Source organism: Mus caroli, unplaced genomic scaffold, assembly GCF_978045245.1.
Source record: "Mus caroli unplaced genomic scaffold, Mus_caroli_1 scaffold_13, whole genome shotgun sequence".
In the NCBI taxonomy this organism is placed as follows: Eukaryota; Metazoa; Chordata; class Mammalia; order Rodentia; family Muridae; genus Mus; species Mus caroli.
Window position 1 is genome coordinate 67,613,122 of NW_028227268.1, and position 25,297 is coordinate 67,638,418.

General features: G+C 48.3%; 2 protein-coding genes and 1 pseudogene across 2 annotated transcripts in view; 2 read left to right on the plus strand and 1 right to left on the minus strand.

Moving 5' to 3' along the window:
* G3bp1 (G3BP stress granule assembly factor 1) overlaps window positions 1-4,458 on the minus strand; it is a 30,863-nt gene extending 26,405 nt beyond the window's left edge. Inside the window, exon 1 of the mRNA XM_021177947.2 lies at window positions 4,343-4,458. The gene's annotated coding sequence lies outside the window, so the exon portion shown is untranslated. The remainder of the gene's footprint in view (window positions 1-4,342) is intronic.
* A 4,116-nt stretch (window positions 4,459-8,574) lies between these two features.
* Window positions 8,575-8,783, plus strand: LOC110304151 (ATP synthase F(0) complex subunit k, mitochondrial pseudogene; annotated as a pseudogene).
* A 2,432-nt stretch (window positions 8,784-11,215) lies between these two features.
* Window positions 11,216-24,976, plus strand: Atox1 (antioxidant 1 copper chaperone). The gene is made up of 4 exons (XM_021177763.3): window positions 11,216-11,343; window positions 17,455-17,530; window positions 21,757-21,925; window positions 24,833-24,976. The coding sequence occupies exons 1-3, from the start codon at window positions 11,338-11,340 to the stop codon at window positions 21,879-21,881; spliced, it is 207 nt and encodes a 68-aa protein (XP_021033422.1). The 5' UTR covers window positions 11,216-11,337; the 3' UTR covers window positions 21,882-21,925; window positions 24,833-24,976.
* The last annotated feature ends 321 nt before the right edge of the window (window positions 24,977-25,297 follow it).

The window sequence follows — 25,297 nt, forward strand, 5'->3', positions numbered from 1 at the left end:
GGTACGATACAGCGCCATGGATGCCATAGGAGATTGTGGTACAGCCCTCTGCAGTCCTCCCACAGAACCACTAACCCAATCCAGCCCTAAGACAAACCTGAATACCGTCCTAAGTGCCAAGGTCGCTAAGGACAGAGAACAGAAACTCACAGATGAGAGGACACTAAGGAGACAAGAAGACTTTGGAGTGGATCCTGAAACAGAGAAAGTACATTGCAGAAGCACCTGAGGAAACCAAAATAAAGCCTATGTCAACAGAGTTTACCAATTTGTTATAAGTACACATTGACTGCATAGGATGAGGTAGGCAGACCTATTACAATTCTTTTATAAATCTAGAACTCTATCAGATACTAACTTTTCCAGGAAGTATCAGTAAGCTGGATAATTTGGGTGTTTTTCTCCCTGAGTAGCCCTGCCATTCCAAAGTTAGCGGGAAACTACTTAACCCATGTGTGGTAGCCCAGTCCTTAACCCCAGCCCCAGGAGCCCAGGTAGCCTGTGCTGGACAGCAACACCCCTAAATGTAGGCTGTAACTCAAGGGCAGAACACTAGCCCAGCATGCACAGGGTCCTGGTTCTGGGTCTGGTTTGATTCCAAGCACCACAAAAAGAAAAACTGACAAAGGAAAAGGCATCTTACACTCAATTCTGAGTAAGAATTCCAACTCCTCAGATCCCACAATGCACAGGGGGACAAGCCAGCATTTACTTTTTAAGATGGAGTCTCACGTAATCCAGGCTGGCCTGAACCCCGTAGCCCAAGATAACTCTGAAACCATTTTTCAAACACCAGAAGTACCTGGGGTTGTGGTTCAGTAAGAGTCCATATGGGGTCCTGGTTTCAGTCTGCCACAGCAAATAAGGACTTAGTGACCAGAGAAACACATTGCTTGTTGCCTTTTACACCTAAAATGCAGTACCTGCTAAAGAACAGCATTGCAAAGCCTTCCTAGGCTGCAGCTTTCTTCCCACTCGGTAATGCAAACCATGCATTGGAAGTATTCACCTGGCTAGCAGCTCGGCTTTCCCAAATAAAGTTGCACATTTTAAAAAAATAAAAATAAATAAAAAATAAAAACAAGTAGAAAATAGTAAATATTTCTAGCTAAAGAGAGAATAGTGAGTATTTCTAGCTAACAGCCAGTAGTCACCAGCTCCAAGTGGGGTGACAGCTGCTGACTCTAAATTTAACTCCTGAGGTTGGACGAAGGTTCTCCCAAGCTTGGGCAAAGGTTCCCCCACTAACCGTGACAACTACAGGGGAAAGGGGACATTATCTCTTCTCTCAAGACAGGGTCTTACTGTGTAGGTATGGCTGGCCTGGAACTCACTATAAAGACAAGGCTGGTGCCTGGAACTCAAGAGCTCTCCCTGCCTCTGCCTTGGAGTCCTGGAGTTAAAGTGCACCGCCACACCTAGCTTGATCTGCCTACTTGACAATTACCCCTCTCTAGGTCAGCAATGTAATATAAACTCTACTTCAGCACTAGAACTTAAACTTGGTTTGGGTTACAAATTCTCAGTTTTCTATTAAACCTGTTATCTTGAACTAATTCATTAAAAAACCATATGCTAGCCGGGCAGTGGTGGCGCACGCCTTTAGTCCCAGCACTTGGGAGGCAGAGGCAGGCGGATTTCTGAGTTCGAGGCCAGCCTGGTCTACAGAGTGAGTTCCAGGACAACCAGAGAAACCCTGTCTCCAAAAACCAAAACAAACAAAACAACAACAGAAATACAGGGAAGGGCTAGAGAGATGGCTCAGTGGTTAAGAGCACTGACTGCTCTTCTGAAGGTCCTGAGTTCAAATCCCAGCAACCACATGGTAGCTCACAACCATCCATGAGATCTGATGCCCTCTTCTGGGGTGTCTGAAGACAGCTACAGTGAACTTAGATATAGTAATAAAATCTTTTTTAAAAAAACACAGGAAAATCTAGTATATAAAAGATGACAATTTTTAAAAAAAAAAATCCAATCTGCTTTCAAGCAGGTTCAAGAACACACATTTCTAAAAATCTAATGCTCAGGCACTATACTGACAGCTGATAACTAAAAACCAGAACGTGAATTAAAACAAAAGAAACTAGCCAGATGTGTTGGCCCACGCCTGTGATCCCAGCACTTGGGAGGCAGAGGCAGGCAGATTTCTGAGTTCGAGGCCAGCCTGGTCTACAAAGTGAGTTCCAGGACAGCCAGGGCTATACAGAGAAACCCTGTCTCGAAAAAACAAACAAACAAACAAACAAACAAACTGCTCAGTGTAGTACCTGTTAGAACCTTAGCTCAAAAGACACCTCCACCAGCAGTAACCTCTGACCTGCTTGGAAGGGAGGAGCCAAGGCAGTCAGTCACTGCTTCAATTCACTGCTTTCTGACACTGAGCTAAGGAGTCAGTTTCCTATCTATTCCTATCCTACTAAGCACCTGCCTGAGGCCAAGAGTCTTTAGAATGTGTGGGGATAAGATTAATAACCATTCCCTTCAATTCCATCATTTCCCCTTGATATATCTGACCTCGGTAAAACTACCTGGACTCAAACTTCCCAAGTTAAAAAGCAGGTGTCTGCCTTATTTTAAAAGGTGATGCATTACTAACATTCGCCTACCCCTCCCCCCTCCCTGCAGGTTAAGTGGAACCCGTTCCAAGGAAACAATGTTATATTCAGAAGCAAGGCAGTTAAATTCAGCATGCATCCCCACAGTCTTTGGTTCTTCGTTGCCACTTTGTTAAACGTCCTTGGTCTTTAACTTTTTGCAAGGCATGTGCCCCTCAAGAGCTAGTCCTGAAACTTCTTTTGTAGTATACGGTGGGAAACACCTGCCATTTAAAGTGCTTTCTAGCCAGGGGTTAAAGGCAATCCTCAGCATAGAAAGACAGTCTGACCACAGATCCTTGAAAATAGCTTTGCAACCCGTAGAAGTCAAACCAAGTAAGTACTAAAATAAATTACTCGTTTGGGCTTAGTGGATGCACCTTAACTCTTGGCACGGAGAAGATTCTGAGATCCTCCTGAATTCCAGGCCAGGAAGGGCTCCACAGTAAGAATTAAAAAAAAAAAAAAAAAAAAGGCAGTTGATCATAGATGGTTCGGCAGGAGACAACCTAATGGCTGTGCTTGCCAGCAAACCCAATCGGTGACTGTGACCCAGTGCACAATAACTGGATACTGGACACCATCCTCTCCCCAGCAATTTCAGATGTGACTTATTTTTGTGGCTCTGGTGACTGAACCCGGGGCTTCCTGTATCCCATGCCAAGTGCTCCACCTCTGCACTGAAGCCCGGGCCGGTCCTATCCAATTTCAAACTTTAACTTCAACTCTTGTAAGAATTTAAAACACTTCGTTTCCTTGGACTTACGACCTTCTCAAAGGTTTTTTAATCTAAGTTTGTTCTGATTCACAACTAAAACATTCGAAGTTAAAAGGGGATCTAGAAGAGTCAAGATCTAATGTCAGAGTTTGACTTCCTGCTGGCGGGAATTTCCCGTTACCTCGAGGTGCGTTTCGGACCTGCTGAGAGGCACACTCAATTACATTACACTGACTGAATTTTTCTCTATTTTTCCCAGAAGCTAACTTGGAGGCGCATCTATCTATCTACATAAGTGCGGAAGAAAGCTAAGTCTTCCTTTGTCATTCAAAACCCCACTGCTAATCTCTCTTCTCTGGAGTCCCCCACTGGCTCGCAGATTCCACCACGGGACTTCTCATGCTGGGGTTTGCACCTCAGGTTCAAGAGCTCAGTGGCCGATGTTGTCCCACAGCCACGTAGCCTGCACAGATGCCTGTCCTTTCCCTACAGAGGGCCTTGGTTCCACCTCGTTCTCCAGTTGACTGGACCTACCTGATTGCACCCAGGTGACCGGGAAGGGCGGGAAAAAAGGGAACTCTTGGCATAGTGCAGGGGGAAACAGTGGGGGGTTTGGAGAGATCACGTCTTGGCGTGGCTGTCTCTGCACCACTGAGCCCTTGATCCCGGGGTCGCGCGCCTCCGTTCTGCAACCCTGGGAGGCGCGATCACGCTCTCAGCTTGGGCTCCCCCAACCCCCATCCCCATATCCGAAGGCTTCCTTAGGGTCCAGGCCCAGCTATATCATCCGGGAGAGCCGGCGCGCGCCAGAGAATGCGCGTGGAGCACGCAGGGCCGGCCAGACGCGTGACGCCCGCCGTTGGTGCGGTGGACCACGCGCGGGCCCTAAAGCGCAGGCAGGAGGCCGCGCCGGCCGTTGGTGGGGGTGGGGACGCGCCGCGCGGTCTCCCGGGGCGCCCCGCTCGCGGCCGCAGCTCGGCTCATGCCTGGCCCGCATCCGATCAGCCCCACCCGCGGGCCCAAGTACCTGCGCGGCTGAGCGGGAGGACGGGGCTGCTACGTGGGAGGAGGTGGCGGCGTCCCTCGCGCGATGCCGCGGCACGCGTGCCCGCCGCCCGCTATATAGCCGCGCTCAGCCGAACCTGCTGCTCCCGGTCGCATGCAGGGACCAATGGCCGCCTCGCCACCGTGCCCCTTGGCTATGATTGGACAGCGTCTTTGTCCAGAGGCCGGGCTCCTGAGTGGCTGCCGCATCTGCCTATAACTGAAGGAGCTAGAGCCCAGATGGACACGAAGCCGCGCCAATACTCGTATGGTCTATAGAAATGAGGGCGGGATGCACTGAGAGCGACACTCAGACAAGCCAATAGTTGCATGCAGGCGTTCTCATTGGCTTACATTTCTTTTTCTGGGCGGAAACCCACTGTCCAGGCAGGAGCGGTTGATCCACAAGGTGGGGCCCGTGTACTTTGGGGAAGTAAACCCCATGCAACTAGGAGGTAGGCGCGGGAGGGGAGCAAGGAAGCCCCCAGCCAATGGCAACACCGAATGGAGCTGATTGACAGGGAGGGATGGCTCTCTCCAAAGGCTGCCCCAGGGCCGCCGTGCCCTCTGGAGCGGTTAAGAGGATGGGCTAGCTGCGTCTTCCGTTCCCTTTCCTTTCTCTTCCTCTTAGGTCGAATCCTGTCCTCGAGCATGGGTCTCCCGCCTTCCCAGGCAACTTTGGTACCCGGGATCTAAGTAACAGATTCCCGGGTTTTGTTTTTTTGGTTTGTTTTTTTTTTTCTCTTCGCATCAAAACTTTTTTTGCATGCATTTCGGAAGAGCAGGAGCTGCTGACTCTTAGCATTACTCAGCACGAATGCAGTGGCGACCGAGGACAGCGAAACTGGCTTGGTCAGGGGACCCCAGAGCATACCGCGAGGCAGCCTCGCTGGCGTTTGGGAATGCGCTTGTCCCCGGGTGGCTTCCTAGCTGCCGTGCCCGGGTGGCTCGTGGGCGTTTTCAGGTTTTCCATCTTGTGATTGCAGAGACAACATCCCTTCTTTGATCACCCTCTGGCTGGCGAGCGTTACAGGATGCGTCACCACCAGCCATTGTCACATGCTTTTCAAATTGAAATGGGAACTTTACCCCACTCCTAGGCAGACAGGCCTAAGGTTCCCCCATAAAGGCTCCAGGGTCCAAGTAGTAGTACCTCAGTCTGCTGCTGACCCCAACTCGGGGGTTTTGTGAGTCTTCTGGCCACCATGAGCACTTTATATTAAGAGCTGTGATCCAAATGCTAAACACAAACTAGACTAGTCTGTTCCCTGGAGGCGGGGAGAATTCAGGCCATCCTGAGCTACATAACAAGTCCAAAGCCATTCTGAGTGACATGAAATCCTGAAAGCAAGCTAAACTCGCATTAATTTGTTTTGTTTCAGGGCTTTTCGAGGCAGGCAAGGTCTCCCCTTGTAGCCTCTGCTGACCTGGATTTATCATATCCTAAGCTGATCTCGAACTCGCCATCCTCCTGCCCCAACCTCCTAAATACCGAAAATACAGGCGTTAAAGTGTTACAGCGAGTTTCCAAAAGGAACATGTGGACAGTTCCCACGTGCAAAGGGAAAGGGTCAGTCCCGCTTGCCCAGCCCAGGCTGGAAGGAAAAGGCAGCCAGGCAGAACCTGGAATCCGGAAGCCAGGAACCAAGAGAAAAGTGCAGTGCTCCAGCCCTGGGTCAGAGCGCCTATCAACAGGCAGCCAGCCGGCAGTGAGCCTCCAGTGGGAACCTCCTTCTAGGAACGCTTGGTAGAATTGCTAGCCCAACCAAGGAATGTGGGCTTTAATTTGGAGCTGTGGAGGCTTTGTTGTTTGTTTGTTTTTTGTTTGTTTGTTTGTTTGTTTGTTTTGAGACAGGGTTTCTTTGTATAGCCCTGGCTGTCCTAGAACTCACTTCATAGACGAGGCTGGCCTCAAACTCAGAAATCCGCCTGCCTCTGCCTCCCAAGTGCTGGGATTAAAGGTGTGCGCCACTACACCCAGCTTGTTTGTTTGGTTTTAAAGACAGCCCTGACTATCCTGGAACTTCACTGTGCAAACCAGATGTCCTCTAACTCTGAGATCCTCCTGCCTCTGCCTCCAGAATGCTGGAATTAAAGGGATGAGGCCCCACACCCATCTGGAAAGCTGAAGACAGCTACAGTGTACTTACATATAATAATAAATAAATCTTTTTTTTTTTTTTTTTTTTGGTTTTTTGAGACAGGGTTTCTCTGTATAGCCCGGGCTGTCCTGGAACTCACTTTGTAGACCAGGCTGGCCTCGAACTCAGAAATCCGCCTGCCTCTGCCTCCCGAGTGCTGGGATTAAAGGCGTGCGCCACCACGCCCGGCATAAATAAATCTTTGAAAGAAAGAAGAAAAAAAAGAAGGAAGGAAAGAAAGAAAGAAAGAAAGAAAGAAAGAAAGAAAGAAAGAAAGGAATTCCACCCTAGCATCCAGCTACATAGTCGTCAGACATAATAACACTAACAGACACAATAACACAATCTCCACTTCCAAGGGGCAGCAGGGCAGCCACCAAATCATCCATCAGATGAGTCTACAAGAGCTGTCCAAAAGACCTCGAGCAAAGAAGCAGGCAGAACAGATACACTATGCCAGGCATGAGACAGGTCAGCATGGCAGAAGCTCCCATGGAAACACTGAAGAGCCAGGGCTGTCCAGGCCTATGTCTGTGTCTTTGCACTGTCGAGGAAGAATTTGAGTCACAAGAAACAGTTAATGATTACCGAGAGCAGGATGTACTTTGTCCCAGTGGAGAAGACAGGTTTAGATTCCATTCTGTACCCTTTACCACTGTGATTTTTTTTTTTGGGGGGGGGGGGTTCAAGACAGGATTTCTCTGTGTAGCCCTGGCTGTCATGGAACTCACTCTGTAGACCAGGCTGGCCTCGAACTCAGAAATCCGCCTGCCTCTGCCTCCCAAGTGCTGGGATTAAAGGCGTGCGCCACCATGCCCAGCTGATTTTTTTTTTTCTGTTTAATTTTTTTGCTGTTTTGTTTGAGTCAGGGTCAAACAGTCTGGCCATTAACTTCTGACTGTTGGCATCAGGACCTCCCAAACCTATGAAATCACATAGGCGACAGCGTGACCTGCAGCATATTCCCAGAATCCACTTGGTTTACCTACCTTTATGTCATTTTCCATATAAATAAGGAGAACACCGCCTCCCCCCCCCCCCCCCGTTTCTCTTCCCCCTCCTCCCCTCTTCTCTTTCTGCTGCCATCTTGTCTCCCTCCCAATAAAACCTCTTCCACGTGGAACTATCTTGGCCTAATCTCGACCCGCCATTCAAACACATCACTGACCCTCCCGTCTTCACCTTCCAACTGTTAGGATAATGGGCGCGGACCGCCGTGTTCCGCTCGTGAATGCGCTCACATCATGACCTGCCTGCAGAGGTCAGAGGACAACAAGACAGCACCTGTTCTCTCATCCTACCATTCGGGGCCTGAGGATGAATCTCAGATTGTTGCCGTCACCTGGGCCCATACTATAAATCTTTTTGTTGTTTTGGGACAAGATCTTACCATGTAGCCTTGACGGGCTTGGACATGCTGGTGTTGAATTCATTGGAGACCTCTGCCTCCTCAATGATGAGATTAAAGGTGTGTATCTTCACTTTAGGCCTGGGGTTAGGAGTTTGAGCCCATCTTGAGCTACATAGCAAGATCTTGTCTCAAAAATTAATTAACTGACTAAGTGAAAGAAAAGAAAAAGAACAAAAAAAATAGTAAAATAAACCAGGACAACAAGAGCTCTTTCCACAGTCTAAAGGTTTGATCCCAGGCACCCATCACACGAGAGAAGCCACTCATACAAGCTGTCCTCTGACCTCCAGGCACACACCACCATGGCTAACCAATGTGTAACACACACAATAATATTTACAATTTTTTATGGCTTTTTTAAAAAGTTTATTTATTTTATTTATATGAATACACTGTAGCTGTCTTCAGACACACCAGAAGAGGACATTGGATCCCATTACAGATGGTTGTGAACCAGTTTTGAACTCAGGACCTCTGGAAGAACAGCCAGTGCTCTTAACCACTGAGCCATCTCTCCAGCCCCTACAATTTTTTAAAAATTATTTTTTAAGAGTCACTGTGCCCTGTCATTCTCGGGCAGGGAAGATTTGTCTTCTGGTCACACCGAACTGGTTGCTGGGTTTGTCAAAGGACATCAGCTGTAGAGTTTGTGATTTGGGTGTCATGGCTGGTCCAGAAAGTGATAGCCAGTTCCAGTTCACCGGTATTAAAAGTATTTCAACTCTCTCACCCTCACAGGTAGAATAAATTGTGTCCCGGCCATATATGGAGGCATTGCTTTGTTGGTCTTATACTTCAAGTTAAGGCCTAAAACAACTCCAGCTGTGAAAGCAAGAGAAATGGATTTGGAAATGTCTGACCTCATCTGTTAAGTCCCATACCTGAAGGAGCTGATGTGAATCCACCATGTAAAACTCAATTTGTACAAGAAATTATGAACCTGGAAAAATATTTTTTAAATTTAAAATTAAAACCTTACACGGGTGGCAGTGGTGGCTCACGCCTTTAATCCCATCACCCAGGAGGCAGAGGCAGGCAGATCTCTGAGTCCCAGGGCAGACTAGTCTAAAGACTGAATTCCAGAACAGCCAGAGTTATACAAAAGAAATCCTATGTCGAAGATAGATGGATAGATAGATAGATAGATGGATGGATGGATGGATGGATGGATAGATAGATAGATAGATGGAATAACTTTTTCCTTTTCTGAGAGCTAAATCAATCTATCAAAACTTTAAATGACAGACAATTCCTCACATACCAATTTGTTCTATTTTGAATTTTAGGGAACTGTGTGTGGTGACATTGCAACACTAAGTGCATTAAGGCCAGAAGCAAGCTGTACATCATCAGGCGAGGACTCTCAGTGAGGCCTCTCAGGGGCAAGGAAAGAAAGTTGACTGCAGGAGATGAAATAAAGATGAAATAAAGATGGCTTCCCTTCCCCCAGAATAAGTCTGGGGCCATCAGTGCTCAGCACTGGCTCCGTGGCTCTTGCATCAGCCTCTGGGACATTTCTGTCATGGACAGCTAGACGGGAAGTCCTTGTTCTCTAGAAGTTATGTGGAGTTGGAGAAAGGAGGCAGAGAGTGGTATCAGTTCCCTTTGAGAGGGATACAGATGCTTTCCCAGAAGCCTCCCAGCCAGAACCCTGGCACGTTCTGCAGGGGGACCTGTTTCTCAGACACTTATGTCTTAACCTTCTGGACAGTTGAATCTTCTTACATCCATCACACTTTTGTATCAGGGTGAAGGTTATTAGTGCTTGGGACATGGTGTTTTGTAGTGCAGACTGGCTTTGAACTTTCAGCAATCCCCCTGCTTCCAATTCTTGTTGATGTTGTTGTTTGGTTGGTTGGTTGGTTGGTTGGTTGGTTTGGTTTTTTGTTTGTTTGTTTGTTTTGGGGGGGTGTGTCGAGACAGGGTTTCTCTGTGTAGCCCTGGCTGTCCTGGAACTCACTCTGTAGACCAGGCTGGCCTCGAACTCAGAAATCCGCTTGCCTCTGCCTCCCAAGTGCTGGGATTAAGGCGTGCGCCACCATCGCCCAGCCTATTATGTTCTTACATTTATTTTATTTTAGTTTATTTTATTTAAGACAGGTTCTCATGAGGCTCAGACTGGCCTCCAATTCATGAATCCCCTGCCTCAGCCTCCAGAGTGTCGGGGGAATGCTTGTTTATAGACACATGTGTGCCACCCTTACCCCATCCAGCTAGTCTTAGATTCTTAGGCTTTCCCCTGTTAGCCAACTTCTTATAACTTTTATGTTCAAATTATAGCATGGTTTCAGACTGAACACATCCTGACACACAAAATGACAGATTGCCTACTTAGCTTAGGGATCTCCTCTCAGCCTCCAGCTCAAGGACACAAATGACTGGTAGAGGAGATAGATCCAGTCCGTTGGTCCTTCTGGCACTCTTGAGGAAGCCATTCTTCTTCATGAGTGTCAGTTACCCATGCAGTAACTCGGTTTACTGGGGCTGCCATAATTGGGTGGGAAGGACGCAGTCTCATGGGTTTTTGTTTTGTTTTGATTTGTTTGTTTGTTTTTTGCATAGCCCTGGAACTTGCTCTGTAGACCAGGCTGGCTTTCAACTTAAGAGATCCACCTGCCTCTGCCTCCAGAGGGCCAGGATTGAAGGCATGACCACCACCTGGCCCAGCTCTGCCTCAACTTTTCAAGCACTGGGATTACAGTTGTGAATTTATCTACTATGTGCCTTAAATTTGGATTTTGTTTTTAATATGTTTTTTCAGGAAAGGGTCTCAAGAAGTCCAGGATGCCCTTGAACTTTGCAGCCGCAGTAAGCCTTGAACCCAGAAATCGTCTGCCTCAGCCACGTTAGTATCCGGGTCAACAGGCCTGGCGCCCTAGGTCAGGCCACTGTAGTTTAGGGACTGAGTTGAGTGGTAAGCAAGAGAGTCCCTTTAGGGAGATGCCAGATCTTTTATTCCCAGAGCCTTGGCCTTGCATTCCCTAGCCCTGTTTCAGAAACAACCCAGCAGAAAGCGCAGGTCTGGCCTCCACAAGTTAGCCTTAGCTTGACCTCAAAAAAGCCTGGCCTTTCCGCGTCCGGAGGGGCGTGACCTAACCCAAAAGAGAGGCGGGGCCTAGTGAAATATTCATATCGGAAAGGCACGGTAACCAAGTGGAGGCCAGCCCAAGGGCCTAGCTCTAACTGGACCGGAAGGGACAGGAAACTTAGCAGATCCTTCCTCAAAGGGCCGGGCCTTGACGAAGCTAGCCCCGGAAGAGGCGGGGCATAAGTGGAGCCCAGCCCTAGGGCGGGGCCTGGCCGAAGGATGGGTTGGCCTGAGGGCGGGGCTTTCAGGAGCGCTCTCCGGAAGCGCCGCTTTGGTGTCCGGGAGAGGCGTTCCAGTCGTCGTCGCCGCTGCCACTGCCCGTGTGTGCCGCGTCAGTCATGCCGGTAAGTGGTCGTTCGACTCGCGGGAACTTCTGTCTCCGGCCGGGATGCACTGTTTCCGAGCCCGACGCTGCTGTCAGGGCGCAGGCCGTGGCCAGAGCTGCAGTCGTTTCTCAGTTTACCTTCCGCACGGTCCTCCAGCTTCGGGACCCTCCGGAAAGCTGCAGAGAGCAGTGTAGTGCAGAACACAGGCCTCCGGATCGCCCTAGAGAGTCTTCGAGAGGCAGCCCCATCCTTTTCTGCATGATGGGGAAACTGAGGCAGGGAGGTAGGACAGAGAACCCATATAGGGATGCGGGTACCTGGCCTTTCCACGTGCATACTCCGGCAGGGTTTCCAGAGAAGCACGTCTCTGTTCATCTCTCCTGCCCACACTGGCCTGCTTCCACTTCAGCACTGGGCCGACAGGGTACTTTCTTCCCCAACCAGGAGTTCCCAAAGCTCAGAGCAGAGTTTGAGGAGCCGAGAGCAGCGCTTATCTTGCCTTTGAAGTCACCCCACTCCTTTGCATGGCGGCTTCTAGTCTCATTGCTTAAGTTAAAATGAAGGCCTTACATGAGGCCTTGACACATTACACAAGAAGAGAAGAAAAACCCCAGTGCTTGCTGGAAAGCATTTATTGTTGGGAGCTAGCTAGCTAGGTAAGGATCCAAGATGAAGCCAGACCACCTGGGAAGTGCTCGGCAAAACCAGTTGTACTTGTTTGGGGGCAAGCTCTAATCGCAACTGAGTTCCGGAGATGCTGGTCTAGAGTTGTGGAGTGGAGAGCATTTTCCTCCCAGTGCCTCTCAACCCAGAGGTCTCCCAGGAGTATTCTGTGTTTTAGCAGCTTATCTTCTGGGAATGAACCTGAGGCTTCTTCCTGGTACAAATCCTTAAACCTCTCAGGTGTCATTCTTGTGGTTCCTGCCCATTGTCTTCAGATCCTGTCTGCACAAAGCACAGACCAAAAAAAAAAAAAAAAAACCTTGGTAAAGTCCATCCTGCCAGTCAAGCTAGTCCATGTGACAGACTCCTTGGTGACCTTAGGATTCCAGAGTGGAGGCTGCCCGGCTGCTCTTCAGAGGGCAGCAGTGAAGAAAAAAAATAGCTTGAGGGCCTCTCTGTTCTGTGTCTGCCTCTGGGGACACAGAATTTAATGGGAGATGAACAGGCGCCTTATCAAGACAAATTGCTAAGTGCAGGGAGGTATTGGTCGAGTGCTACCTCCAATCTAGCCAGGGAAGTAAGTTTTACCCAAGATGGTTTGCAGACCAAAGCTTGACCCAGAAACCTGAAAGTTTGCCCTTGGCTTGCCAGCTGGGCAGCCTCAGGCAAGTTGTTCTGCCTCTCTGAGCCTTTGTCTCCTCATCTGTAAAATCGGGACTGAAAACAGACCTTTCAGGACTGAGGTTGGTATTAACTGGAGTTATATCATCATATTTAGCACAGCTAGTGACCCATCTGTCCCCAAGGAGTAGTGACTCTTATGTTGAGGTAGGTCGAGTCGGGTAGAACTAGGTAGGCAGGCTTCCACTCCAATTTAACACGGGTCTCACTGGTTAAACGTTCAAGTCTTGTGTCCTCTCGCCAGCCTAGGCCTTCCTACTCATGAGCTGTGTCTCCCCGGGTCAGTACTTAACCCGGGAGCTTCAGCCTTCTGATCTCTCACAAGGCAGACTATGAGTTTCCTGGCTCTTTGAATCATTGTAGCGATTAAAGGAGACAGTGTAACAAGGTGTGAGAGAGTCGGGCACACCAGAGATATGCAGATATTAGTAAACAGGACTCTAGACACCAGTGTTCAAAGACTCAGTGTCCTCTAGAGGAATAGTGTCCTCCTCTTCCTCTTTCTCCTCCCCCTTCCTCCTCCCCCTCCATTCTCACTCTTCCAGTTCTAGTGTCTATAAAAGAATCATACCACTTACTGGCTTTCTGAAGTAATTAATATATATAATATAGTAATACAACAATATGTAGTATAACATTAATATATATTATACTTAAGAGGATTCATTTTGTTTGTTATCGTTACCAAACAGCACCATAGCCCAGGTTGGCTATAAGGGAATACGTAGCCCAGGATGACTCTTAAACTCATAGCAATCCTTCTGCCTTAGCTTCTCAGGGTTGGGATTGCAGAAGTGAGCTGCCACACCTGGCTTAAGGTTTTGTTTTGTGGTGCTAGGTATTGAATCCAGGGCCTGTGTATACAATGTATGTGCTCTGAGCCTCAAACCCAAGACCTAAAGAAAGGATCCTGAGGTCTAGTGGCCCTGGAAGGTGGAGCAGTTTAGGGGATACCCTTGTGAAGACTGGATCACCCTGTCCCTTAAGCCAATTTTGTGTCATCATGTTTAGTTGCACAATGTGTAGGCAGAGGTAGGGAGCTCTGAGCTGGAACATCGGCCTCCCGGAGCGGACCCCTGGCCTCTGACCTCTGTGCTGTGAAAGAAGTCCTTTCCTGCTGTGGTCCTCAGTTTGGAGCTCAGATAACTGTTGACTTTAGCTCCTTGAGCAGCAAAAATTATCCTCTGAAACTCCATTTCAGAGCTTCTTGTGAGAGTAGCTTGTGGGAGCTGTGCTAAGATTTGCCTGGAGCAAAGAAAGCCTCTCTCCCCCTAGGGCCTTCGTACCCATGACCTCATCACCTTAGTGAATCCTGAGCAGAAGGAAATGAATGCTTCTCTTTTCAAGCTAGAAAACTACTGCAGAAAGGGGGACATGAGGGTTGCAGGATGGGTCAGCTGGTAAGGTTCATGGCCCCTGACATCCCTGGCACACACTTCCACATGCAAATAAGTGAATAAATGTAATTTACTTGCTATGTACTATCTTTTAGCTTTAATTTTATTTGTGTGTGTGTGCGCATGCCATTTGTGGACAGAGACCAGAAGTGAGAGGGCTTCAGATTCCCTGAGAGTGGGAATTACAGTGGTAACTGTAACATCCAACATGGTTCAGGAAACTCAGGTCTCTGGAAGAGTACAAGCAGTCTTAACTACTGAGCCAATCAGTCTAGCCCTGTTTTTATTTTTTGCTTTGCTTCTTAGACAGGGTTTTCCTGTGTATCCTGGAACTCATTCTGTAGACCAGACTGGCCTCAAACTTGGAGATCTGCCTGCCACTGCCTCCAGCATGCATGGATTAAAGACATGTGCCCACACCCCCAGCTTTTTAATTTTTTTAATTATATGCATATACCTGTGTCTATGTGTGGGTATGTGGGTATGAGCGTGGGTGCCTGTGGGGTTCGTAAAAAGGCATCAGATCCCCCTGGAGTTATAGTTACAGGCTGTTGTGAGCCTGCTAATGGGGACAAAGAAAGCCTCTCTCCCCCAATGGGGATCCAAACTTGGGTCCTTTGGAAGGACAGTATGAGTTCTTAACTGCTGATTCCTAATCTTCACAAAGGAACTACAGAGGGCCCATGTCTATATTCCTACCATCACATAGCAGCTTATAGCTAGCTTTAACTCCAGTTCCAGGGGATGCTATATCCTCCTTTGAGTTCTGTGAAGTCCTGCACATACCTGGTATGCATAAACTCATGAAGGCACACACACATATACACATAGACATAATTTAAAAAAATATATGCTGGATATAGTGATACATGACTTTAATCCTGCCTTTGCCTCCCACATGCTTGGATTAAAGTACTAAAGTAATCCTAGTACTGAAATGGCAGAGGCATGCAGATCTCTGTGTGTCTGTGACCATAAATGGAGTTTCAGACTAGCCAGGGGCCTGATGCCACAAGGTGACCAAACATGGTTCATTCACAACATTGCACGAAATTACCTTTCGTCTGTGTACATAAATATGATTCATGTTTAGACTCGTTCTATCCCCAAGACAGCTCATTAAGTGTATGTGAATATTACCTCATCAGGGACATTTCTGCTCCCAAGCACTCAGATGAGGCTCACTCAGCCTGTCCTAGAGATATTTTGATGAGCTTCATGGGGAAGGTGGGCGTTGGACTGGGATGTGTTGTTGGGTACCTATTTATGCAGTGTTTGGGTTTCTGAGGCGGGAAGGTAGAGTTTGAGGCCCAGTATGGACAGCATCGTAAGTTCCAGGCTAGTCTGGGCTACATAATAAGACCCTGTTCTCAAAGTAGCAGCAACAACAGCAACAAAACAAGCATGGCGGGGCGGGGGGTGGGGGGTGGGGAGCCATTGTTTTGTTCTTGTTATTTTTGTTTGTTTGTTTGTTTGTTGTTTGTTATTTTGTTACTGCAGTTATATTACTGGTGGTTGGGATCTTGGGCTGGCTGTTTCTAAGCTCTTGGCTTCTTATTCAAAGAGTTAAAATAAAGGGGCACGTAGATTACAAAGTAGCACGGAAACTATTTAAAGCAAAACAATGTACTGTCTCAGTATGGGAAGTGAACCCAGGGCTTTATACATGCCAGGCAAGCAATGTACCACTGAATTACAGTCCCAGGGTGGACAACTTTGAAAAACCTTGTTTTTCAAAATGAAGGGAGAAATGGGAAAGAGTAATTATCAAAATCCAATAACTTTCACCTAGTAGCGCTTAGTCTCATAATCTAATTTTATTAACACATTAACCATCTATTGCCCTTCAATACTTATCCTCAAACCTAGAGTCAGGACCTGGGAATGGCTGAGCAGAGTGAGTAGTAGGCTTGGCTTAGGACTTAACAGAACAACAGTGCAGGCCAGAGGCTTGCCCAGGCTGGTGCAGTCCTTGGCTTTGACCTTGGAGACTCTGTTTCTCACCAGGTAGACCTCTGGATGCATACAAAAGTGTCCTTTCACATAGCAACTGGCTTCCTCTAGAGCAGCAGTTCTCAACCTGTGGGTCGCACCCACTTTGGTGGTTGTATATCATCCTTTGTATCATGTATTTACATTAAGATTCATAACAGTAGCAAAATTACAGTTATGAAGTAGCAACAAAATAATTTTGGTTGGGTGTCACTACAACATGAGGAACTATATATATTAAAGGGTTGCAGCATTAGGAGGCTCCCCAGAAGGGAGCAGGGGCAGAAGCCAGCCTTGTGACCAGCTTAGTCACATAGCAGTGATGGTTTAGCCTTATGTTGAATACACACAGGCTTATCCTGAAATGTTATGGAATGAACTCTCGAGGGCATAAACATCAGGAAGCAGGGAAAGTAGAGGTCATGGTGGTGGCTGGCTGCCACATGTCAGATTCTGTGTTTGTCCCATTCTTCAGCCCCGGGGAGGGACTGGTACCCTATGAGTTAAGCTCTGAGGGGATACAATTTGTGAGTATTGGACCCAGATGCTCTCATTTCCAGATTGTGAAGGAAGGGAGGATCGGCACAGTCCCTCTCTGAAAACAGCCAAAGACCCAGAAATTGTCTCGCAGTGATAATGACCATTGACTCGCTCTAATGGGTTTAGTGCCTCCTCTGTGCCTCATGCTGTTCTCAGCATTTTGGGTGCAGCACTGAATTGAAGCCCAGTCTCATAGGCACTTGCCTGCTTTGACTTGTAATAGCTCAGAGGTTGGAGAACCTCAGGAACCTTGGGGTCCCTTCCCATCCCCTGCAGTGCAGGGAGCCCAGGAAGTCCCTCCCCTTCTTGGAACTCAGGTGCTGCCTTTGAGCACGAGGTGCTTGAATCAGAGCAGTGGTGGCCACATATATGAGTCACCTGCATGCTGACATAATCTATGTCCCTGTCCAGGCTGCTGAGCAGCCTGTGGAGAGTCCCTGGTGACTCCAATGTTGAAAATAATGTTCTAGTAAAAAATCAGGTCCCAGATCTGATAAGAATGGAGCCTGTCACTAATGGCTAGGTACCCTGGTTCTGAGGCAAAGTCCACAGCTCACAAAGCAGTAACCTCGAGGGAGAACTGGAAAAGAGCTTCCCACACAGCCCTGCAGGTGATCCTGTTCATCATGTGCCAGACTTTGCAAAAGACATCATGGAGATCGTCTCTGTTGGGACTGCCTGTGATACATGGAAGCACTGCGTCCCCCTCCCCACTTACCTGTTGACTAGGTTGGACTCACAGACACTTCCAGTGAGATTTGTCCACTCTCTCTGGCTCCCTATCAACTCCTGACTAGCCCCTTCAACAGTGTATGGGTTCTTCAAGGGCCTAGCTCAGAATCTCTCTTTCTTGCAGAAGCACGAGTTCTCCGTGGACATGACCTGTGAGGGATGTGCTGAAGCCGTCTCCAGAGTCCTCAACAAGCTGGGAGGTGAGTGGCTGTCCGCTGGAGACGGGATGGGGAGCCTGTCACACAGGAGTCATGTTCAGATGCTTGAGGCCTGGAAGGATCTGCTTTGCTGCAGCTCAGCCAGGACTAACAGTGAAACAGAAATGTGTGTGCTTGTGTGCACTGGCTTACACAGGCATGGATGCCTTTGGACTGCAACACCCGCCCCCCCCCCCCCCCCCAGCTTAGTCTTGTTTTTGAGACAGAGCTCTAGTTGTCCTAGAACGTACCACATAGACTGGTCCTAAATTTATGGTAATCCTCCTGCCTCTGCCTTCCATATGCTGGGATTACAAACATGTACCACCATGCCACCATATACAACTCTGTTTTGTTGATTCTTTCACCGCTCCCCTCCCGCACCCTTTTCTTCAGGGTCTCAATGTATAGCTGGTGGTCATGGACTCCATCATCAGCCTCTGCTTGAATGCCAGGGACTCTTTCTTTTATGAAGACAGGAAGTGTTTAGAGTTCAGTGACTCTGCTGGATTCCCAGAGCCTGCAGGACAGAGCTGGTGTTTGGCCACACTGTCTAGCTCTGGAGCCTAGAGGTGCTAGGTGTATGCTGGTGATCTCCAGTGTGACAACATACAACGCAGAGTGAAGACAACCAGGCCTGGTGGTACATGCCTGTAAACCCAGAAGGATCAAAAGTTCAAGGCTGGCCTGAGCAATTTAGGAAGACCTTGTCTCAAAATAAAAATGGCGGAAGAAGCTAGAGATGCAGCTCCTTAAGAGAGTGCTTGCATGGCATATATGACATTCTAGATCCAGCCCATAATACTGCAAGAAAATCAAATCATAAGTTTATAAAAGCAAAGCAAAGCTCGGCGTGGCCGCTCACAGCTGTAATCCTAGCTCCTGGGAGGCAGAGACAAACAAGGCATTGCCATGGATTTGAGGCCAGCCGGAGCTACAGAGTGAGACCCTACTTCTACAACTTATAAATAAGCCAAACCTAGGGGAGCAGTACCACTGAGAGGTGAAACAGCTCCCACATTGTCAGTATACAGAGTGGGACTTTCCAAGGTGGATCGGGACAGATGACGCCAATGCCCAAGGGGAAGTGCCTTGCCCAAGTCCCACAGTGAGAGTGAGTCAGGAACTTGTTTCTGAGCCCTGTAGGGTTTCCCCATTGTAGTTCTGGCTAGCCTGGATCTTACCATGGGTAGCTCAGGATAGACTTCAAACTTTCACCAGTCCTCCTGCCTCAACTGCCTGAGTTCTGGGATTATAGCCATGAACCATCATGCCCAGCTGCACTGTTCATAAGAATCAGAGACACTGGAGAGAACCTGGCTGCTCACTTCCCACAAAGCTATAGGCTTCCCTCCCCAGGGTTTGGCCCTCCCTAGATAAGATCTGAGAATGTCAGCATGTGCCTGAGACATTTCAGAACTGAAATGGGGGATGCTGAAGAAATGGCTCAGTGGTTAGGAGCACTGACTGCACTTCCAGCCACCCTGGGTTCAATTCCCAGTACCCTCTTGGAAGTTGGAAACTGTAACTTTTCCCTATGTGTGGATTAGACTGGCCTGTGGGCAAGTCTGTGGTGGATTTTCTTCATTGATGATTGATGTGGGAGGGCCCAGCTCGCTGTGGGTGGTGGCACCCTGTCCTTATGGCTCTGGGTGCTGTAAGAAAGCAGGGTGAGTAAGCCACGAGGAGCAAGCCAGTAAACAGCATTGCTTCGTGGCCTCTGTATCAGCTCCTGCCTCCAGGGAGGTCCAACCCTCACCTACCCTTCCTTCATGATGGATTGTGATGTGGAAGTTTAAGCAAAATAAAGCCTTTCCTCCCCAGGTTGTTTTGGGCCATGGTGTTTTTTATCACAGCAATAGAAACCTTAACTAAGATCCTCCCTTATGCCCCTATTGTTGAAGATGGTTGGTCGAAGGATTTTTAAGTTGCTTAGGGCCTGGGTAGTCGGACTAAGGGCTGACTTAGGCAGGAAAGAGCACTGAGGCTAACCGCAGCCCCTTTGTGACAGCCGAGGAAGCCAAGGCCTGTAATAGTCCTGACCATAGCTACCCAGGCCTTTTCTTTGACACGCCATTTTAGAGGAAGGCATTGTGGGTTTTCGTTTCTTGGTGTGTGTAGGAGTTGGACAAGAAAGGCAGTTTGGCGGTGGCTGTAAACATCCCACATGTTCCAGGCTGGTGCCCCACAGTTCTATTCCAATATACAATGTGGTAGCTTTGCACAGGTATGGCCAGGTGGGCTTTAGCGCACTGGCTATAGAATGGCAGGCAGACCTGATCCTCTGTCCCCAGAAGGATGGAGTCAGTGAGCAGATGTGGGGACACCTGGAAAGAATGGAGAGCTGTTGAAGAGCAAGGGACAGTTAGGCATGTTGGCATATGCCTTTAATCCCAGCATTCTAGAGGCAGAGGCAGGTGGATCTCTGTGAGTTCAAGGCCAGCCAGCCTGGTCTAGAGTGAGTTCCAAGACAGGCAACATAGAGAAACCCTGTCATGAAAAACAAAAATCAAAAACAAAGACTAAAACAAACAAACCAGGCCTGTCATCACACTAAATCGGGAAGTTGAGACAGGAAAGTCACAAGCTCAGGCCTTCCTGGACTATAGAGTGAGTTTGAGACTTTTTTTTTGTTTTTTTTTTTTGTTTTGTTTTGTTTTTGAGACAGGGTTTCTCTGTGTAGCCCTGGCTGTCCTGGAACTCACTCTGTAGACCAGGTTGGCCTCAAACTCAGAAATCCGCCTGCTTCTGCCTCCCAAGTGCTGGGATTAAAGGCTTGTGCCACCACTCCTGGCGAGTTTGAGAAATTCAAAGCTACTCTGGGTGACTTAGTGAGACCTCCTCAAATAAAAAGTGTCAAGAGACCTGGGGATGAAGCCCAGTGACAGAGTGCTTGCTGGATGTGTTTGATGCTCTAGGTAGCAGTAGCACACACACACACACACACACACACACACACACACACACACACACACACAAAGGCTGGGGAGCCCCAGGACTTCAGTAGTAGAATACACATGTGAGACCCAGTACTACGTTGAGAGACACAGAGACAGACAGACAGAGCACACAAGCATTAGGTACTCAGTGAGAAAGGGTGCTTGCTGCCAAACTTGAGTTTAATTCTAGGACCCACATAGAAGGAGATATCTGACTCTAAGTTGTCTTTGACTATCACACACGCTCTCATACACATGCACACACACTCACACACATGCACACCCCCAACACATGTACCTCACTCATTTACCTCCCTCGCATGCATGATCACTTATGCTCACTGACACAGTCATACACTCCCTGACTCACACATATTCATTCTCCCACACACTCACACTGACACACATACACGCTCGTATACAGATTCTTTTCACATACTTGTTCACTCACACTTGCTAACACAGACTCACACTTAACACACACCCGTGTTCTTATTAAAATTAATAAGATTTTTAAAGAAAGGGGTTGGAGAGATAAGAGCACTAGCTGCTCTTGCAAAAGTCTGGATCCAGTTCTCAGCACCATATGATGGTTCACAACCAAGGAAACCAATGCTCTCTTCTGACCTCCATGGGCATTGCACACATGTGGTACACAGATATACATGCAAGAAAAACACATACAAAAAATAAGTGAATTCCGGGCTGAGAAGACGCCTTAATGGTTAAGAGTACGCACTTCTCTTGGAGAGGACCTAGCACCACATCTGTCCAACCACTTACAACTCCAGACCCTACACCTCTGGCCTGCAGGGCACCTCTACTCATGTGAACATATCCACACACTGGCCCAATCATAAACATAATTTTAAAAATCTTTTAAATAAGACTCTAAAGAAAGGGAAGGAAGGAGAGCTCTGTGTTGCTAAAGTGGGAGGTGAGTGTGGGTGTGGGAAAGTGAGGTGGTAGTGATAGTAGGATTGGGGGGAGCGAAGAGGGAGAGAAGAGACTCACTCGCGGGGCTGAGGGAAGAGTTTAGAGTGGAGTGTGCACCTGGTACTTGAGGCCTTGGATTCAAGCCCCATCACCCAAACTCCTTACACATAGAGAAGAGCCTGCAGCAGAGCCTGCCGCGCTCACAGTACCTAAAACAGAAAGAACTCGCCGCTCCCTGACTCCAGGAGAAAAGCTGGGTGTGACAGAAATATTAAGGAGGCCAACCTCTTTGTTCCAGTGAGTGGAAGGGTCCTGCTTCCCCCTCCCACATCCCAGTTTGCTTCTTCCCCACAGGAGTGGAGTTCAACATTGACCTGCCCAACAAGAAGGTCTGCATCGACTCTGAGCACAGCTCAGACACCCTGCTGGCAACCCTCAACAAAACAGGAAAGGCCGTTTCCTACCTTGGCCCCAAGTAGCCAGGACCTGGGCGAGTCCTTCCGGATATAAACTGAAGAGGCAGGTGGGTGAGGTCCCAGCCATTGTTGCACAAGCCTGTTGCTTCTCCTGGGGTCCCTCATCTGAAAGGCTTGAGCCCAGAAGCAGTTCAGATTGCAATTTCTTTGGGGTTTGGAATCTTTGCCTAAATTCACCCAGAGGGCATCCATAATAGAAAAACCCAAACCTTCTCACCATCCAGCTGGCACTGCCTAGTTTTGGAGCACACTGCAACTGGGGTTCCTGGATTTGAGGTGCTCAGACTGAACTTGGGCTTCTTGAGAGAGGTAGGGGGGTGCCCTGATATGTTCAGCCCACTGCCCCTCTCTGGAAAGGTCACAAGCACGTCCTCATTGTCCAGTACAAGCGAGAAGTTTGGGGGTCTTGAGGGCCTCCTGTGAGCAGACAGAGTGCCGTGTTATGTTCCCAGGCTCCCATGGGATTTGAGGGGCACCTTGCTTGGTCAGCGTGGTTTCAGTTTAGAGTATGTGACTCTTCTGAAATGGTGAGCCTCTTACTTTGGTGAAGTGGCTGTCCCTTCACAGTAGTGTCCCACACTGTGTCCCAAGCCTCTGTCACTCCTCTTCATGAGCTCTTGCTCACCCTGCCTTTCCTTCCACTTGGAGCCCAGCCTGGTGCAGAGTCAGTGACCCATCTAAGCTGTCTTCCTTCCACGTTACCGGTCCCGGGGAGGCAGGAAGTGGACCAGTGCCAGTGCCCTTTCGTCAGGAAGCAGGACAGTCGCCTGCCCACCCAGCAGTCCTCATTGTGTCCAGCACCCTTGCTTTCTCTGCAGTGTGTCTGACCCATGAATTACTGCAGTCACTTTGGTGGTTTGTGCTCTCTTTGGAACTGAGAAACATGAGGCCTGGTGAATGTGAGTGACCTGACCAGAGCCCCACGAAGGTGGGTGGCAGAGGAGGGAAGGAGCCAGGCAGTCTGTGTGAATGTGTAAATGATAGTTTCAATAGTGCTGACTCTATCATAAGTGACCCATGAGGGCCCCTGGCAGAGGCCAGCTGTAGTCAACTGGGGGTGGGAGGCTCCCCTTTGTGTAGAGCATCCTCCTTAATGTGAGCATTTGGAACCTAAGCCATGTGTTCTGTGTCTATGGGACATTCCAGCAAATTAAAAAGTAAAGATGATCCAGTTCACAGGAGGCTAAGGCAGGAGAGGAGAACCAGGAAGCCAAGGCTAACCCAGGTTAGATAGAGAGACCCTGACTCAAAAAGTAAATTTAACAAGGCCTCCATCTCTTCTAAACAATCTTATTGGGTTTTGGACCTCGTTGTAAAGGTTTTCTTTATTTTTTAAAAATCATTTTGAAGTAGAGCCTCCCTGTATAACCCAGGCCATCTGGAAGAGGCAACAATCCTTCTGCCCTAACCCTTCAAATGCTGTGATCACAGCTGTGAGTCCCGGGTAATCGTCCAGGTAAGGTATTTGAGGTGCAGGAAAATGGCTCAGTGGGTAAAGGCACCTTGGGTGCAAGCCTGGAGACCTGCATTTGATCTCCAGAACCCACCTAAAGGTGAAAGGCGAGAATAAACCTGTCCGCCGACCTTCACACAAAGACGATGATATGCATACCAACACCATTCTAATGATTTTTTTTTAGATTTATTTATTATTATACATAAGTACACTGTAGCTGTCTTCAGATGCACCAGAAGAAGGTGTCAGATCTCATTATGGGCGGTTGTAATCCACCGCGTGGTTGCTGGGATTTGAACTCAGAATCTTTGGAAGAGCAGTCAGTGCTCTTACCCGCTGAGCCATCTCATCAACCCCCAAAAATTTTTATTTAGCTGTGTGGTGGTGGCATACACCTCCTTTAATCTCAGCTGAGAGGTAGGTGGATCTCTGAGTTCGAGGCCAGCCTGGTCTACATTGTTAGTCCCAGGACAGCCAGGGCTACACAGAGAAGCCCTGTCTCAAACAAACAAACAAACCAAAAAGAAAAAAGAAAGAAAAAACAAAAAGGGTTTGTTTAACTTTGAGAAAAGGGTTGTGTTTGATAAGCATGGTCTCTGGAGAAGGACTGGGAGGAAGGACGAACAGCCTCTGTAACTAAAGTGGCGCCTGCTTATGGCAAGACCCTTCGAGCTTGTTCCTCGTGGCTTTCGTTATCAAGGTGAAAATGTAGTTGACATGATGTAGTTTTCTGTGTTCATGGGTTGCCATTCATAAGCATTGTATGCGTTCCTGGTGGAACACAACCACATCGGTACCTACTTCAGAACATTTTCATTATCTGAGAAAAAAAACCTCATGTCCGTCAGCACTACTTCCTCTGATAATGCCAGCCTGCTAGTCCTAGAGCTCACTCTGTATGTAGACCTGAAACTCACAGAGATTCCCCACCCCCACCCCCTCTGCCTCAGGAGTACTGGGGCACCACCACCACCTGGCTTTTTTTTTTTTTAAGTTATTATTAACGATTTCATGTAGCTCAAGCTGGCCTTGAACTCCTGATCCTCCTGCTTCTAACTCCAGTGTTGGTAGTACAGAAGTCGGCCAAGCCCAGTTTTCAGACTTTTTAGTCTGGGAGGTGTCTAACATGTTTAAGCTCGGTGTGGAAAGAGTCGGTTCCTGCCTCTCACCCAAACCCAAAGTTCCACATCTGGTTACTTTGTAACACGCCTTTAATCCCAGCACTCGGGAGGCAGAGGCAGGCGGATTTCTGAGTTCGAGGCCAGCCTGGTCTACAAAGTGAGTGCCAGGACAGCCAAGGCTACACAGAGAAACCCTGTCTCGAAAAACCAAAAAAAAAAAAAAAAAAAAAACAGACTCTAACCATACAAAGTTTCACCTTTGCAGATACCAGTTACCATGGGCAGTTACAGAGAGGCTGTAGAACAGACTGAAGTGCAATGTTTCCCACTCACAGTAGGTGGCGCCATTGATCTGTCTTATTTTCTCTTTCTCCTAGGCTGTTGATCTGGTCTCCCCGGCAGATCTGGAACACCAACTGCTCAGTCCAGTCCAGCCCAGCCATGGAGTTCCTGCCCAGACAGGCCTTCCCCGCTGGCTCCCTGCAAGCTTCCATGTAATAAAGTCAAGCTGCGTTTGTTGATGAAGTGTCTGGTGTGTGTTCTCGGTACTGCTTGCACATCCTCAAGCTGCTGCTGTGCTTGCCTGTGCTACTAGGACCTCCTACTCAAGGTCACACGCCACTTCTCTGCTGTGTGATCTTGAGCAGCCCACTGCCCTCTCGGCCCTCTCTGTAATGGGAATCATTGGGCCAGATCAGTGATTTTCTCTCTTCTCACTATGTAGACTCTGTATTTGAAAAGCCACCAAGTGAGTTGAATGTAAGAGATGAGATTTTGAAATAGTTAGAAAAATAAGAAGCCACCGTGAAGACAGGCTACTCCAGTAAGGTTTGGGTTCCAGC